This window comes from Melanostigma gelatinosum, assembly GCF_949748355.1.
Source record: "Melanostigma gelatinosum genome assembly, chromosome: 4".
Classification (NCBI taxonomy): domain Eukaryota; kingdom Metazoa; phylum Chordata; class Actinopteri; order Perciformes; family Zoarcidae; genus Melanostigma; species Melanostigma gelatinosum.
Genome location: NC_136637.1, coordinates 13,672,171 through 13,686,589, shown reverse-complemented (window position 1 = coordinate 13,686,589; position 14,419 = coordinate 13,672,171). Strand labels below are relative to the sequence as shown.

General features: G+C 47.1%; 1 protein-coding gene across 1 annotated transcript in view; it reads left to right on the top strand.

Annotated features, from left to right (window-relative positions):
- The window catches only part of cachd1 (cache domain containing 1), a 126,936-nt gene that overhangs the window by 95,343 nt on the left and 17,174 nt on the right, over positions 1-14,419 (top strand). Inside the window, exons 6-14 of the mRNA XM_079267453.1 lie at positions 873-1,017; positions 1,151-1,367; positions 1,517-1,666; positions 9,318-9,602; positions 10,348-10,497; positions 12,128-12,251; positions 12,398-12,515; positions 13,971-14,139; positions 14,275-14,417. Coding sequence (XP_079123579.1) covers positions 873-1,017; positions 1,151-1,367; positions 1,517-1,666; positions 9,318-9,602; positions 10,348-10,497; positions 12,128-12,251; positions 12,398-12,515; positions 13,971-14,139; positions 14,275-14,417 — 1,501 coding nt within the window. The remainder of the gene's footprint in view (positions 1-872; positions 1,018-1,150; positions 1,368-1,516; positions 1,667-9,317; positions 9,603-10,347; positions 10,498-12,127; positions 12,252-12,397; positions 12,516-13,970; positions 14,140-14,274; positions 14,418-14,419) is intronic.

Sequence of the window (14,419 nt, the reverse complement as noted above, 5' to 3'; positions counted from 1 at the left end):
AAGCCTGTTGGAATCTCACACCCCCAGTGTTGTGGTTTTTCTTGTGGCCGCGGCTGAAAGACGTTTAATCTGTTCTCTCTCGTTTTTTCTTTCTATATTCTTTTGCGTTGGCTCTCACTTCTTTTATTTTTTATTTTTCAGTCATGTCTTTTTGATTTTTTTTAGTTTTCTGGCTGTTCAAGTCAGTGAGCTGACATACAGCCATGAGAGAAATGACGTTACTTGGCTCGCTTCACGTGTGAATGAGGCTTTGTGAGTACATCACTCCCCTTCTCCAGCCTGTGTTCGTGTCTCCTTGTCCAGTAGACCACACACAGGCGCTGACCACCCTAATCGCTGCACCCCATCAAGCTGATCCTATACCTATATTAACTTGTGCACCAAATATTGAAAATATACCTCAGAAAATAGGCCAACAATGAGCACAAAGTCAGCTTTTTGAGAATCAAGCATTTATCTTTGGAAAGCAGAACGTTTCTTATGTTACTTTATTTTTTTTATGTCACTGTGGTCCGGCAAGGCCTAAAAAGCGATTAAAAAAATCTTATTTTGTAATCCAAAAACCCATCAACATTAACTGAAAATTCAAACTCCTTTTATAGCTTTTGAAGGTTTCCAATATAGTTGTACGAAATTGTGCACAAATAAGTTTTCGATAAATAACCTCGGCAGTGACAGCGGGAAATGAAGAAAGTGTCGAACCTCCACTAAGAATAACAGTAAAGGGAAGAGGATCTCTTGTGCAATCTGCAGTTGAGTGCAGACGCACTGTCAAAAGCCACCCATCATTACGGCACAAATGCTGGCACAGTGTGTGTGTGTTGTATGCACACGTGTCTGATCTGGACTTGTATTTGTGTGTGTTCCTCCAGGCCTGTGTATGTGTCTGCAGTGCGACCCCAATCTAAACACATCGTGGTGATGGTGGACCACGGAGCGTCTGTAACCGACACCCAGCTTCAGATCGCCAGGGACTCTGCGCTGGTCATCCTCAACGCCGTCGATGAACATGACAAGGTTGGTGAAAGGGATTGGACCGCATCTCTTTTACCTGGCTTTATTGTGAAGAATGCAGAGTTTAACGCCAACAACATTTCAGTGTTTCTCCAACGACCATGTTTGTATGAATCTCATTATCACTCCTCTCCAGATCTCTATTTTGTCAGTGGCCGAGGCGGTTCGATCCTGTTCTCTGGACCAGTGCTATAAGAGTCTGCTCTCTCCGGCCACCAGCGAGACCAAGAGGAAGATGAGCACCTTCATCTCCAACATCAAGGCGTCGGATGGAGCCACACAGCACGCAGCGGGCTTCCAGAAGGCCTTCCAGCTGCTCCGAAACACCAGCAGTCTCTGCAAGCACAGTGCCAGTAAGAAATATGTGCTGACGCTGCATAGTAAGATCGTGTCCGTGTGCTGCCGCCGTTCCAGCTATTATTTTCCAACATAATCTACTCACCCGTCAATTCGTGTGATGTAACTTGACACGAGTGTTGACTTTGTTTCTGTGTGCTGTCAGCCACAGACATGGTGATCGTCTACCTGTCGTCCGGGATCACGTCCCGAGAGTCGTCGGAGCAGGAGAAGAGAGCGACGCTCAGTGTGGTGAGGGAGGAGAACCGACACCTCAACAACTCGGTCATGATCCTCACCTACGCTCTCATGAACGGTGGGTCACTTGTATTTACCTTTACATCAAAGGGAAGAAATGATCACAAAATGCTGATTTCCCTGAACAATAATTGGTTAACCCCAAGTATTGTGCTGCAAATGGAATTTTTAAAACGAAAGTTACGGACGTAACTACGGTTCTATGAATCCTGGATGACCGCCAGAGGCAGTGCTTAACACTGGATGTATCCCGTCTCGCGCATGCGCAGGTCGAATATTTATATCAACAAAGTCACGTGTGACCTCGGATGACCACCGTCATCTATAAGTTCCGGTGTCATCCTGAGCTCAGTCCTATGGAATCTTCTCGCGAGTTCACGGGATTCCGAGTGACCAAGAACTCTGGCGGTCATCCAGGATTCATAGAACCGTAGTTACGTCCGTAACTTTCGTTCTATTTCATCCTTACTGACCGCCAGAGGCAGTGCTTAACACTGGATGACTTATACCAAAAGAGTCACGAGGAAGCACAGTAACTACCCCTTATAGCTCCGGCAGAGAAAATTGGCCAAGAACCCTCCCCAGTGGGTGAGGGCCGGCAACGTTAACTCTGTAGTGTTTGGTGAATGTGCTCGGCGATGCCCCTGAGGCCGCCGCACATGTATCCCCCACAGGCACACCACTCAGGCTTGCCCTCGGTGTGGAGACACTCTTGGTAGTGACCCTTCACCCCGGATGGCCGAGCGCAGCCGCTCGCCTTGTATGTATCGGCAATGGCCTCCACTATCCAGTGGGACAGGTGCCGTTTTTCCTTTTTCCCTTAAAAAGGAGCACAGCCCTTCTTAGGCTCACCATAACTGACTATGCAGGCGGTGGCTGCCATATAAGCTCTGAGGGCCCGCACTGGGCACAGCAGCCTTGACCTCTCCTCTCCCGATGGGGGAGGGGGGGGGGGTCAACTTTGCCAGCTGGATAGGCCGGTTTATATGTGACCGTATCCACCCCCTTGGGAGAAACACTGCCTTAGGCCAGAAAGTGACACCCAAGCCATCTGAGTTCCACCTCAGACATGATTCTTTCACTGATAGGGCATGCAGCTCGCCCCCACATTGAGCTGAATTGACAGCAAGGAGAAAACCGTCTTGCTGATAGCCATCTAGGCTCCGCCTGTGCCAGGGGTTCAAAAGGACAAGCATAAGCTGTCCAGTACCAAGGGTAGGTCCCATGCAGGGGAGACCGGCCCTTATCCAGGAGAGACTGTAGAAACTCAGTACAGCAGGCACGGGGCGCTGTACTGGGACCTTGTTCTGAGCCGCACACTAGTCGGAGAACAGCTTCCACCTGTTTCTTGTACTGCAGGCAGGTAGACCGCGCACTGGCATTCAGAATAGTCCGTCAGACTGGTTCTATGCAGCCACTCAGCATCCGGTCGGGCCCTCCCGTGACCCCTAATTGAAGGCGGCAGGGATTGGAATGCCAAATCCGACCCTCTAGTTGCGACAGGAGATCCCTCCTGTCGGGGAAGAACTCTGACAAGCCTACAGCAAAAGCAGAGGGAATGGTGGAAAGGCATAAAGAAGATCCTCTGGCCACGTGTGAGCCAGGGCATCTTGACCCAGAGGGCTGGTCCTCCGTCAGGGAGACCCCGTGGGGGCAGTGGGTCGACACGTCTGGCTGCAGCCGCCACTCTCCCGGTGGAGGCTTGTAACGGAACAGGAAAACCACAACCTTGTTCCATCCTCCTGGTGGGTACATTGCCCACAGGCTGGTCAGGCGAGGGGCCTCCCAAGTCAGAAGGCCACGGTGATCCCCGTAGCAACTTCTGCAGATCTGGTGCCCCATCGATAGTTCATGGGAAATCACAGCAGAGGTGCTGTCCACCGGACAAGCACATGCTTTCCCTTCAACATGGAAGGAAGTGCTCGAGCGCTAGCTCTAGAACCTGGACCTGCGGTCTTTCAGCAGACAACTGCCCCCAGGCTGTCCCGTTCTGTCACCCTGCACCCGCCTTGAGAGGCAGGTAACTGTTGTGACAATCTCCTGGTGGAATGGAACCGAGCCCCTGGGGCTCGGTTCCTGGGACACTGTTCGCCAGATATGCACTCCCTCCATGGGGATAGTGAATAGATGAATAGACACTGTTTCGATAATATTATTGCCCTGTATCTGTGCCACTTGGCATCCAAGTGAAGGCTGTTCAGCCATCCGCACTGGGGCGACAGACAGGCCCTCATAGGGCCACCCTAATGAAGGTTATGCTCTGAGAAGGGCTCAGGTAGCTCCTCTCCATGTTCACCTTGAGGCCTACCGGGCCACGTGAGAGAAGGCGAGCAGTGTCCTGTGGCGCCTGAAGCCGGGACGGCGCCTAGGTCAGCCAGTCGTCTAAGTACGGCAGTATGTTCACGCCCTGCGATTGCAGGGGGAAAGGACAGCAGTAACACACTGTGGACACCCATGGGGAGATGGGAGAGTCCGAATGGAAGCACCCAGGACTGAAAGTTGTGGTGACGCACCATGGGAACAGGCGTCGATAGACGTGCACCACTCTCCCTTGGAAATCCGCTGATGGGAGAAAGAACCCTGACAGCCGGCCTGGAGACATCTCCTGGCACCCCTGCCGGGGGGGACGGGGACGTAAGTAGGGTTGTATAGGTAGCGGTCCGGCCTCTCAGCAGGACGCCGAGGCCTGTTGCGCTACTAGGGTAAGCTGGAGGCTGAGAAACGGCCTTGTGGGCCAAAAATGGGACCCCTAGGTCTGGGGGTGCAGGCATGTCCCTGCAAAGACCAGAGAACTGCTGCCAGGTCTGGCTAGCTCTAACAGTCCGCTGAAGCGCCTGTACAGCAGCTGACTCGAACAGCTCACCAGGCTCCACTGGGACAGTATGGAGGGTCCTCCTACATGTCTCAGATAGGGGTGACTGCGCCAGCCAAACCTGGCGGCGAGTCTGAACCAGGGTGGACATCATACATCCACGTTCCCTCGATATGAGCGCAAACGCCTGCAATGAAGCATCACTGAGCAGAAGCGTCGAAGTAGCCCGCTGCAGAGAATCTGCGAGGGAAAGCATGAGGTGGGAGAGGGAGTTGTCGATACGGTGCACAGCGCTGCTGTGTCCTAAGCCCTGGATAGCAGGTCATCTTTGACCCGACATTGGGTCGAGGGCACCTGGCATCGGGCCTCAGAGTCTCCTCAGGGGAAACTGATGGACGCCATAGTCGTCGAACTGGCTGGCATACGTGCAAGGCCAGATTTGCCACCTCCTGCATGGTCTGATGTAAGGCGGGAGAGAGCCCTGGTGTCTCCACCATGCACGCAACTCCCTCAGATATTCCTCGGAGGGAGGAACAGAACAGGTGGTGAGGGCGGGAAGGTGCCTGAAGAAGGCACTCACAGGTGGATGCTCCAGCTGCTGTGTATGCCCGGCGTGCAAGCGCCATACCAATGACCAGGGTAGGTTGGTCTGGATTCAGCTGCCCTGACAGGGGGAGGTAGACCTCCCGCATCAGGTGTTCCACTTCGGCCAGCCTAGCAGACCTTACTGCTCAAGGCGTGATGCCGCAGGTCCTGCCTGGGTTCTCCCTGCTAGGGCAAGAGGTCAGGGCCGTCCTCCGGCTGAAGAGGAGCTATACAGGTCCTACAGCCGGGAGAGTTGAACCTGGCCGCGATTCTGGTGGAACCCTTGTCCCACTAGTTTATGCGGAATTCCCAATCAGTCCGAGCGAGAGCGCTCTGCTGAATGTTGAGAGAACAGGCAGGGGGCAGTCAGTGGCGAGTGATCCTTCGGACACTCTTCCCTTAGCCAGCCGCTGTGGATATTGGTGACCCACCAGTTAGCCTGAGCGAGAGCACTCTGCAACTGCGGAAACAGGTCAGGCAAAGTCCTTATAGTGAGAGGGGCGAGGACACTCTCTAAGCCCACTCTCTTCACTAAGATAGTTGCTGCAGATATTAGTGTCCCCCCAGTTAGCTTGAGCGAGAGCACTCTGTTACCGTAAAAACGGACAAAACAGACCACAGTCCGTACAGTGAGAGGGGAGCGAGGACACTCTTCACTAAGATAGTTGCTGCCGATATTGGTGTCCCACCAGTTAGCTTGAGCGAGAGCACTCTGCCACTGTGGAAACAGGTCAGGCAAAGTCCTTATAGTGAGAGGGGCGAGGACACTCTTCACTAAACTAGTTGCTGCCGATATTGGTGTCCCACCAGTTAGCTTGAGCGAGAGCACTCTGCTACTGTGAAAAACGGACAAAAAAACCCACAGTCCTTACAGTGCGAGGACACTCTCCACTTGGACAGGCGCTGTAACTCTTGGTGTGCTACCAGTTAGCCTGAGCGAGGGCACTCTGCTAACTGATATCCGCTACCGATATGTCCATAATGTTTACAACAATCAATGGACACACCGAGTATTAGCTTCTAGTTAGCCGGAGCGAACTCGACAGCCGTAATGCGTCAAAACCATCCATGGGCACAACCTCAATGCTGATTTAGTACAACTAGCATTCACCGAGTTAGCCTGAGCGAGCACATTCCGCTAACTGTGATCGTTGTAATGCTACAAAGTTGATGGCCACAGCCCCAGTACCAGCTTTGTTTATCTAGTTTCCCACTGAGTTAACCTGAGCGAGGACGCTCTGTTAACTGTGACAGCCGTAAGGATACAAAGTTGCTGGACGCAGTCCCAGTATCAGCTTTTGTTTAGCTAGTTTCCCACTGAGTTAACCTGAGCGAGGACGCTCTGTTAACTGTGACAGCTGTAAGGATACAAAGTTGATGGCTACAGCCCCAGCATCAGCTTTGTTTAGCTAGTTTTCCACTGAGTTAACCTGAGCGAGGACGCTCTGTTAACTGTGACAGCCGTAAGGATACAAAGTCGATGGACGCAGTCCCAGTATCAGCTCTGTTTAGCTAGTTTCCCACTGAGTTAACCTGAGCGAGGACGCTCTGTTAACTGTGACAGCTCTGTTAACTGTGACAGCCGTAAGGATACAAAGTTGATGGACGCAGTCCCAGTATCAGCTTTTGTTTTAGCTAGTTTCCCACTGAGTTAACCTGAGCGAGGACGCTCTGTTAACTGTGACAGCTGTAAGGATACAAAGTTGATGGCTACAGCCCCAGTATCAGCTTTGTTTAGCTAGCCAGCTAGCATCCAAGTTAGCCTGAGTGAAGACACTGCTAACTGCGAATTACGTCAGATGTAAAGATTAAATCTCCATGTACACAACGCCAATGCGGACTAGTGTCTCACAAAGTTTGCCTGAGCAGGAACACTCTGCTAACTGTGATAGCCGTAACACTGTGAAGGGCGGGCCGACAGCGTAATTCTACGCTCTCGTTAGCGCGCCACTCGATTACTAGAGCGGAAGCGCTCTGCCAACCGTGGAACAAACAACTGTTATAGAAAACAATGTTAATCGATCTTACCGATTGCTGTCATCACGACTTAGCTGACCCTTATCAGACTGGTGACGACCGATGATAGGGGCGTCCACCCGTCCGGGGCTCGATGTCCGAACGGCGAACACACCGTTCCCTCCGAAGAGGGACAGCTCGTCGCAGCCTTTGGAGGGCGAGAGAACCGCAACTCCGACCGGTAGTCACAAGGCTACAGCGACGAGCTCTAATATGTCTTGATCGTAGACACATCCTTGTTTAAGCTACCATGGTAGCTAACCTGCGACGCGAGAAGAAAAAAAGGACTGAGCTCAGGATGACACCGGAACTTATAGATGACGGTGGTCATCCGAGGTCACACGTGACTTTGTTGATATAAATATTCGACCTGCGCATGCGCGAGACGGGATACATCCAGTGTTAAGCACTGCCTCTGGCGGTCAGTAAGGATGAAATAGAACACCATTATCAGAGATTTCACATTTATTTTATTTTTTTCTCATCACATTTTCACCAGTTTTTTGATTTTCAGAATTATTTTGAAAAATAAGATCCAAAGAGGCCCTACTTGTACTTAAACAAAGTACTTACTTGGGTATTTGAGAATAGCATCCCAGCTGAAAAATCATATCTTTAAAAAAATTAAGTCACGAAACACAATTTTGGAGCTGTGTTAGTCACATATTCTCCACATTCTTCTAGATTTTATTTTATTTGTTCTTGTTTTGCACGTATCTGGTCAGCTGGGAGCCGTTTCTGTACGTTAGATATCCTTCCTCTATGTTCTGGGGTACAATGTGTTCAAGAGAAGAATGAAGGTTAGAGAGGTGCTCAGAAACCTCAAAGGCTTTTTTTGTGTGTGTGTGTGTGTGTGTGTGTGTGTGTGCGTGTGCGTGTGCGTGTTAGTGTGTATGCTTCCTTTTCCTCTTTTATTGTCCTCGTCTGTCCATCTGCCTCCTCTAATCCCCGCCTCCCTCTGCAACACACACACACACCTCTGCTGTGCATGCATTAGTCCACCATTAATACAAATCATTTTTGCATCTGAGAATGATAATTAGGTACATCTAAGAGAAGAGGGAGTGAGACTTCAAAGGGCCTGCTGCTCACTCTGTGTTTGACTGACAGAGGACCTTTGGCTGTTTTTAAAGAGCTCCATGATGAAAAGGATGCAGAAATCTATCATCCTCTGAGTTTATTAGCAATGCATAACCAAAAAAACATTTGTTTTGACGCTGTTGAGCACAGCTGAAAGGCCCACTGTGGGTGTGTGTCTTATTCCCTGCATCCCCTGCCAAATGTGAAGTGACCACAGTTGTGTGTGTATTTATGAGATGCCCACCTCCCTCACCAAAACTGTGTATGGTGGCCTGAATAACCTGCTGAATGAACTACTAGCTTGAGTATGGTTTTTACCCTACATGTCGATCATTACCTGCAAATTACTCATTGTATTTTGCATGTAGCTACCGGTATATATTTTTTATTCATACAATGTTTTCATATTAAATAATAATTTAGGTATCAAGGATCATTCCAGCTATCGTAGAAAGAAGAGTGGAAATGGATTCTCCCCCTTTATAAATTAAAGAGAACAGAAACCTGTGCTGTCAGCAAACTTTCTCCTTTGTGTTGCTTTGACATCGCCTCCCATCAATCCAGCCCAGCGTGATGATCAGCAGAGCCTCGGCATCAAAAAGAGATTCTGCTGTAATCCAGTCAATGATTGGATACTGGCAGACATTCTGTGCTCTCAAAAGTTCCAGGGGACAGCTGTAGGGGGCCAGCCATGGCTATCCATCCTCCTCTAAATTACCTTATGAGGCTCGGAAAAGAGTCTGAAGAGTGCGTTCACGACTCTGCTGCATATCTGCTTTAAAGCGATGAGGGATTTATTCATCTCGTGATATCTGAGCTGCACAGATGACAATTGTTACTTGGCAGAGAGAGCGCAGGATTGAACAAATAAAGCTTATAGAGATCATGACGCAGGTTCACAAGTCGGTGCCTGCATGTGTGAAATATCTCTGCTGCCATTCCAAAAGAAGTGTGTGAAATCCATGTTGCAATGTATAGTATGTGCTTTGATTAATGATCCTGTTCCATGCAGGTTGTCTTGCTGCTTAAACAAAGTTTATTTTTTATTGTTTTATAGCTAGAGGGGAACGAAGAAAACAGCAGGTTGCCCTTTTATAGTAGGAACTTGAGTCACACACTCTTTAGTGAAGAGCTGTTTACAAATTTATAAATCAATCAAATGTGTCTCTCCCCCTTATCCTAAACCCATGCTCTATCCCATTCCCTCCTCCTCCAGAGGGAGTAACGGGCCTGAAGGAGCTGGCCTTCTTGAGGGATCTCGCGGAGCAGAATTCGGTTAAGTACGGTGTGGACCGAATGTCTGACCGAGACCGCTCCTCTGCGATGTTCTCGTCTGGATCAGCGGGAGCTTCCATGATGCCGGTGGTGAAGGGAAGCATGATGGTGCTAAACCAGCTGAGTAACCTGGAGACCACAGTGGGCCGCTTCTACATCAATCTGCCCAATCGCATGATCGACCTGGCCCGCTTCAGCCTGCCCTACTCTGACCCGATGGGAGATGGTGAGTGGTTTGGACGGGTAGCCTCGACCAATATTGAATGACATTTTAATTTTGGGCCAAATAGCAAAAAGCTTGAATCAGGAAGTCCAGATCAGTTGAATAAATTGACCTGAATGAACATAAACTCAGTCAGAGAGTCAAATGAGAAGATTGACACGACTCTCGTGTCTGTAAGCTGAAACAGGGTGCAGCTAAGCTCTGTCCAAAGAGACACACACACCTAAAGCTCTATTGTCTCATTGCTAAAAAAAAGAATTCTGTCTTGTTTGTTTAATGCATATAAAAACAGAAAGTCATGGTTTTACATGCTAAGATGAGTGAGATTGTTTGCTCTGAGACAGTGGCTTACCAGGGGAGACGTGTAACAAGATACAGGATGTGTTCATGAGCTTTCGATGTGCTGGTAGGCAGATTTGTTTCCTTTGGACAGAGCCAGGCTAGCTGATTCCCCCTGCTTCCAGTCTTTATGCTAAGCTAAGCTAAGGGCCAGTCTTGGTTCATATTTGTCGTGCAGATATGAGACTGGTATTGATCTTCTCATCGAAGTCTCAACAAGAAAGCGAAGATATTTCCCAGAATGTGAAAGGTAGTCATTGGATAACTACATTTACAGAAGGAAAACTGAAATTCGTATTCGGCATTGCTTTGTTGAAAGGAGCTCAATAGAGCTGAATTGCAAAAACAAAAAAAGACAAAACACGAGGGGTTGCACGAACTTTACTGAGCTTCTTCTTCTTCTCTCCAGGGTTTATTATGACCGTGAGCCGGCCCTGTTATTTCGGTAACCTTCTCCTGGGCGTGGTCGGGGTGGATGTGAACCTGGCGTACATCTTGGAGGATGTCACCTACTACCAAGACTCGCTGGCTTCATACACCTTCCTCATTGACAACAAAGGTCAGTCAATTAGAGACGGGCGAGGCAATGCATTTACCGCAGTGCAGGAACTGATGCCTTCTCTAACTTGTGGTCGGCCACATGAACGGCAGCGTTGCCAAATAAGGCTTTGTATCATAACAGCCTGTTCTCTAAATAAAGTGTTCTCCATGTGCAGTAATAACAGGTCTACCAGGTATTATAACAAACACTGCAGAACAGATCATTCACAGATTGCGTGTTGCTTAGATTTCGAAGTCTGTAACAAAAAAAACAAGTTTCCTCCTCAGGTCCGACAGACTCTCGTGACTACAAAACATTTCTCCGCGTAGTCAAGGCATCGGTCTTTACTAGCCCGAGAGAAACACTCCAAATGATTGAAGAGTGTATTTTGGTGTTTTTGTTTCCCATACAAGTAGAATTACACATTATGTTGTCACTTTAAACTTCCTCCGCAGCCATTATCCCTTGTTAGACTTAATTGACATCATCTTGGTAGCACTGGCACTTTTTTGGCGTTTCATTCTCCGTTGAGCTGTGCCTCAGTGCGTTGCGGTAGTGCTCATGTCCGGTCTTGGTTTGTTTTGGCCTCAGCTGAGGGGGTCTTGACTAAACCACTGGTGCTGCACAGCAGGCAAGTTGTGCTCTGTAGGCCCAGAGAGCAGGGACATGAATGGATAGGGTTTTGCTAGATGGCACTTCAGCCAAAGATTGGTTCCCCTCACGTGTACTGAGTAGCATTGGCTGAAATATGCAACTCTTGGAGACATTGTCCTCTTGCAAAGCTTATAAGATGGTGATGAAAACTAGGCATTTCAAATGGAACCTGAAATGGGCAGACTAACTGACATATACTCACCTGAATGGTTTCGATAAGTGGTGAACAGAACAAGTTTTCACTTTTAAACCGAATCCTTGCAAGTGAATTTTTGCAGCTGTGAGTTTCTCTACTCTGCTATATTTAAATATTGAGTATTTTAGTCATCAAGATCCTGCCTAAAGTACATTTCTTTGGGAGTATGTTCCATCCACCACTCTGTTTTCTTATAAAAAAAACAACAAAAAATGAGAAATTCTACACTAAAATAGTAGACCAGCAGGAGGTTAATGCTCAGTCTTTTGCTAATACAGTTTAATAAGGAGGCGATGGTCTTTTGGAGAAGCAATTCATGTGGCTAATCTGGAGCAGTTATGTATAACTATATATCCAGATACTTTGTGGAAACAAGATGCCAGAATAGATCTATGGGACAATAAGTGGCATTTAGGCTATATTCAGAAGCAATTATATTTAGAGGCAAAAGCTTCAGACTTTCTGCCATTTTTAACGAATGGGGCCTCAGACATTTTCAATGTCTTAAAATAACTTTCAATGTGTCGAATAGCATCTTTTTTTTTTGTCTCTTAGCTCTATGAAACAATTACAAGACTCCCTAAATAGAGCTCAATAACATGTTGGATCAAAAGGCTTTTAAATCGGTGTCAATGGAATAGTAATGATAGCATGAGTAATTGTGCAATATGACTTGTTTGACAGATTCCCTGTTGGTCCATAATATATCCAGTCTTTCTGAATTAGTCTGTGTATGTTGCTGTTTTTTTTTGTATGTATAAACATGAATTAATGATGTTAACTTGTTTGATTTCCCAGGTTACACCCTGATGCATCCATCCCTGACACGGCCCTACTTGATGACAGAGCCTCCCCTTCACACTGACATTATCCACTATGAGAATATCCCAGGATTCCCTGTTGCTCGGCAGAACATCCTCAGGTAAGAGAGGATCAGGAACACGTGAATAAAACCGTTCACTTCACCTTCAAAAAAACAAACATTTGAAACCACAATTCCTCCACCCATTGATGCATGCATAGCATGTGTTACGTGTATTCTTTGTGTAATGCTGTGTATTTTTGCAGCCTCCCACTGGGCAGTCAGGTCATTTCTGTCCCAGTCAACTCGTCTCTGTCCTGGCACACCAACCGACTGCGGGACAACAGCAGAGACGCTTACAACGTCAGCTATGCCTGGAAACTGGTAGGTGTCCCTACAGTCCAGACTAAATATCTGACACATGTTCTCTGGTGAAATTAAACTTCACAGTGCAGCGCTTTGCCCCTCGGCCTACAATAAACATTGAACTTTCTGGTCACTACTTTACTCCCACAAATAAGCAAACTTGCAAACACTTAAATGTTCTGTAAATTAAGAAGCCTTGCATACAAGTCCTTATATAGTACAAGTAGCATCATAGTTGTTCTGACGTTTTACTATTAAAAATAGGGCTACAAAGAGGAGTTAAACAAATAATGTTTAAAATGTATATACACACATGTGTATATATATACTGTGTATTGTTTTTTTTGTGATTTGAAATCTTGAGTAAATGTGAGCAAAATAATAATTTATTTAAAGCAGAATCAGCACTCGGCAGAGATAAATGATGATCTTTGGCTCTGGGCCAGTGAACCATTGTCGTGTTGGGACAATAACTGTCTCGTATACTTTCTCTCTCTCTCTATGGCGTCCATCTCTGTCTACAGCGCTTTATCATTACTGTACCGCTGTCTAAAGCAGTATAGAGATTTATGCTCCCAGCCTTTATGTCTCTACCAAACCTCCATCGCCTTAAATTAGTCGTTGTAATAAAAAAACAAGTGCTCCCACAACCAGAAACCGTCTCTCCTTCGAATCTGCTTTCCCTCTCCGGCCCAGAGGTGTTGTGTTTTAGGAACAAATGGCAACAGAACAGCAATAACGTCGTGTGGAGTCTTTTTTGCTTTCTGGCATTTAGAATTTTGGCAGGAGCGTGAATATCACACTTGATTGAGGCATTTTACTTTTAGCCTTTTTGTAAAAGCTTTTGACATTTTTTATTTTGTTTCACACAGCATCTAGAGTTCAAACACGTCACCTTTTGCCATCAGTTTTGCAGCCGTCTCTGTTTCAAAATGAGCTCTCCAGAGTCAGAAAAATGGTCAATTGTCCGTGAAAGAAAGATGGAGGACGTTCTATTCTTTCCAACACAATTATGTCATTTTGTGGAACAAATAATATCGATGGAAGTCCTTTATGAGTACACCATGTTTTTGTGCTTGTGACCAGAATTTTTGAATAAAATGTCTCTTTAAAAGTGCATATATGGAGAGTTTTGCCTATTTCCTCTTGAGTTATCAGAAGTTTCTGAAAAGGCTTTGTTTGTTGTTGAATCATGCAAACTGTCAAGTAGAGTGTATAAATGATATCAACTGCCAGTATTTTGTTCATAAGCTCACACTAGTCACTAAAGGTGAATGTGTTGTACATTATTAAAGGGATCACCTGCTAAAATAGGTCAAATAGGTAACTCCTACTTTGAAATCCACATACATGTACATGTTTATCTGTACATCTTTGCGTTCTACAGCATTGTCTGTTTTGATCTTTTCATGTGATGTGTTCGTATTGAATATCATAGCCTTCATCCTCCACTCCTGTCTTTCTATCTTCTAGGTTCAGGACACGTCGTTCATCCTGTGCATCGTGTACGTGCAGCCGGAGATCCCAGTGAAGCATCTGAAGAACCTGAACACAGTCCCCAGCTCTAAGCTACTCTACCATCGTTTAGACCTGCTGGGTCAGCCTAGCTCCTGCCTGCACTTCAAGCAGCTTGCTACAGTTGGTAGGAAAAAAACACTGGACTAACATATAATAACTTGTAATAGATGACAACTTTATTTTTTATCCATAGTCTGCTCTAAATCATTCATAAGCATGTCTGACTGTCCCTATTTCCCCCTTTCTGTCTCTTTCCCAGAGTCCCCCACTGTGATGTTGGCAGCTGGTAGTTTCTCCTCCCCCTACGAACACCTCAGCCAGCCGGAAACAAAGCGTATGGTGGAGCACTACACCGCCTACCTGAGTGATAACACCAGGCTCATAGCCAACCCAGGCCTCAAGGT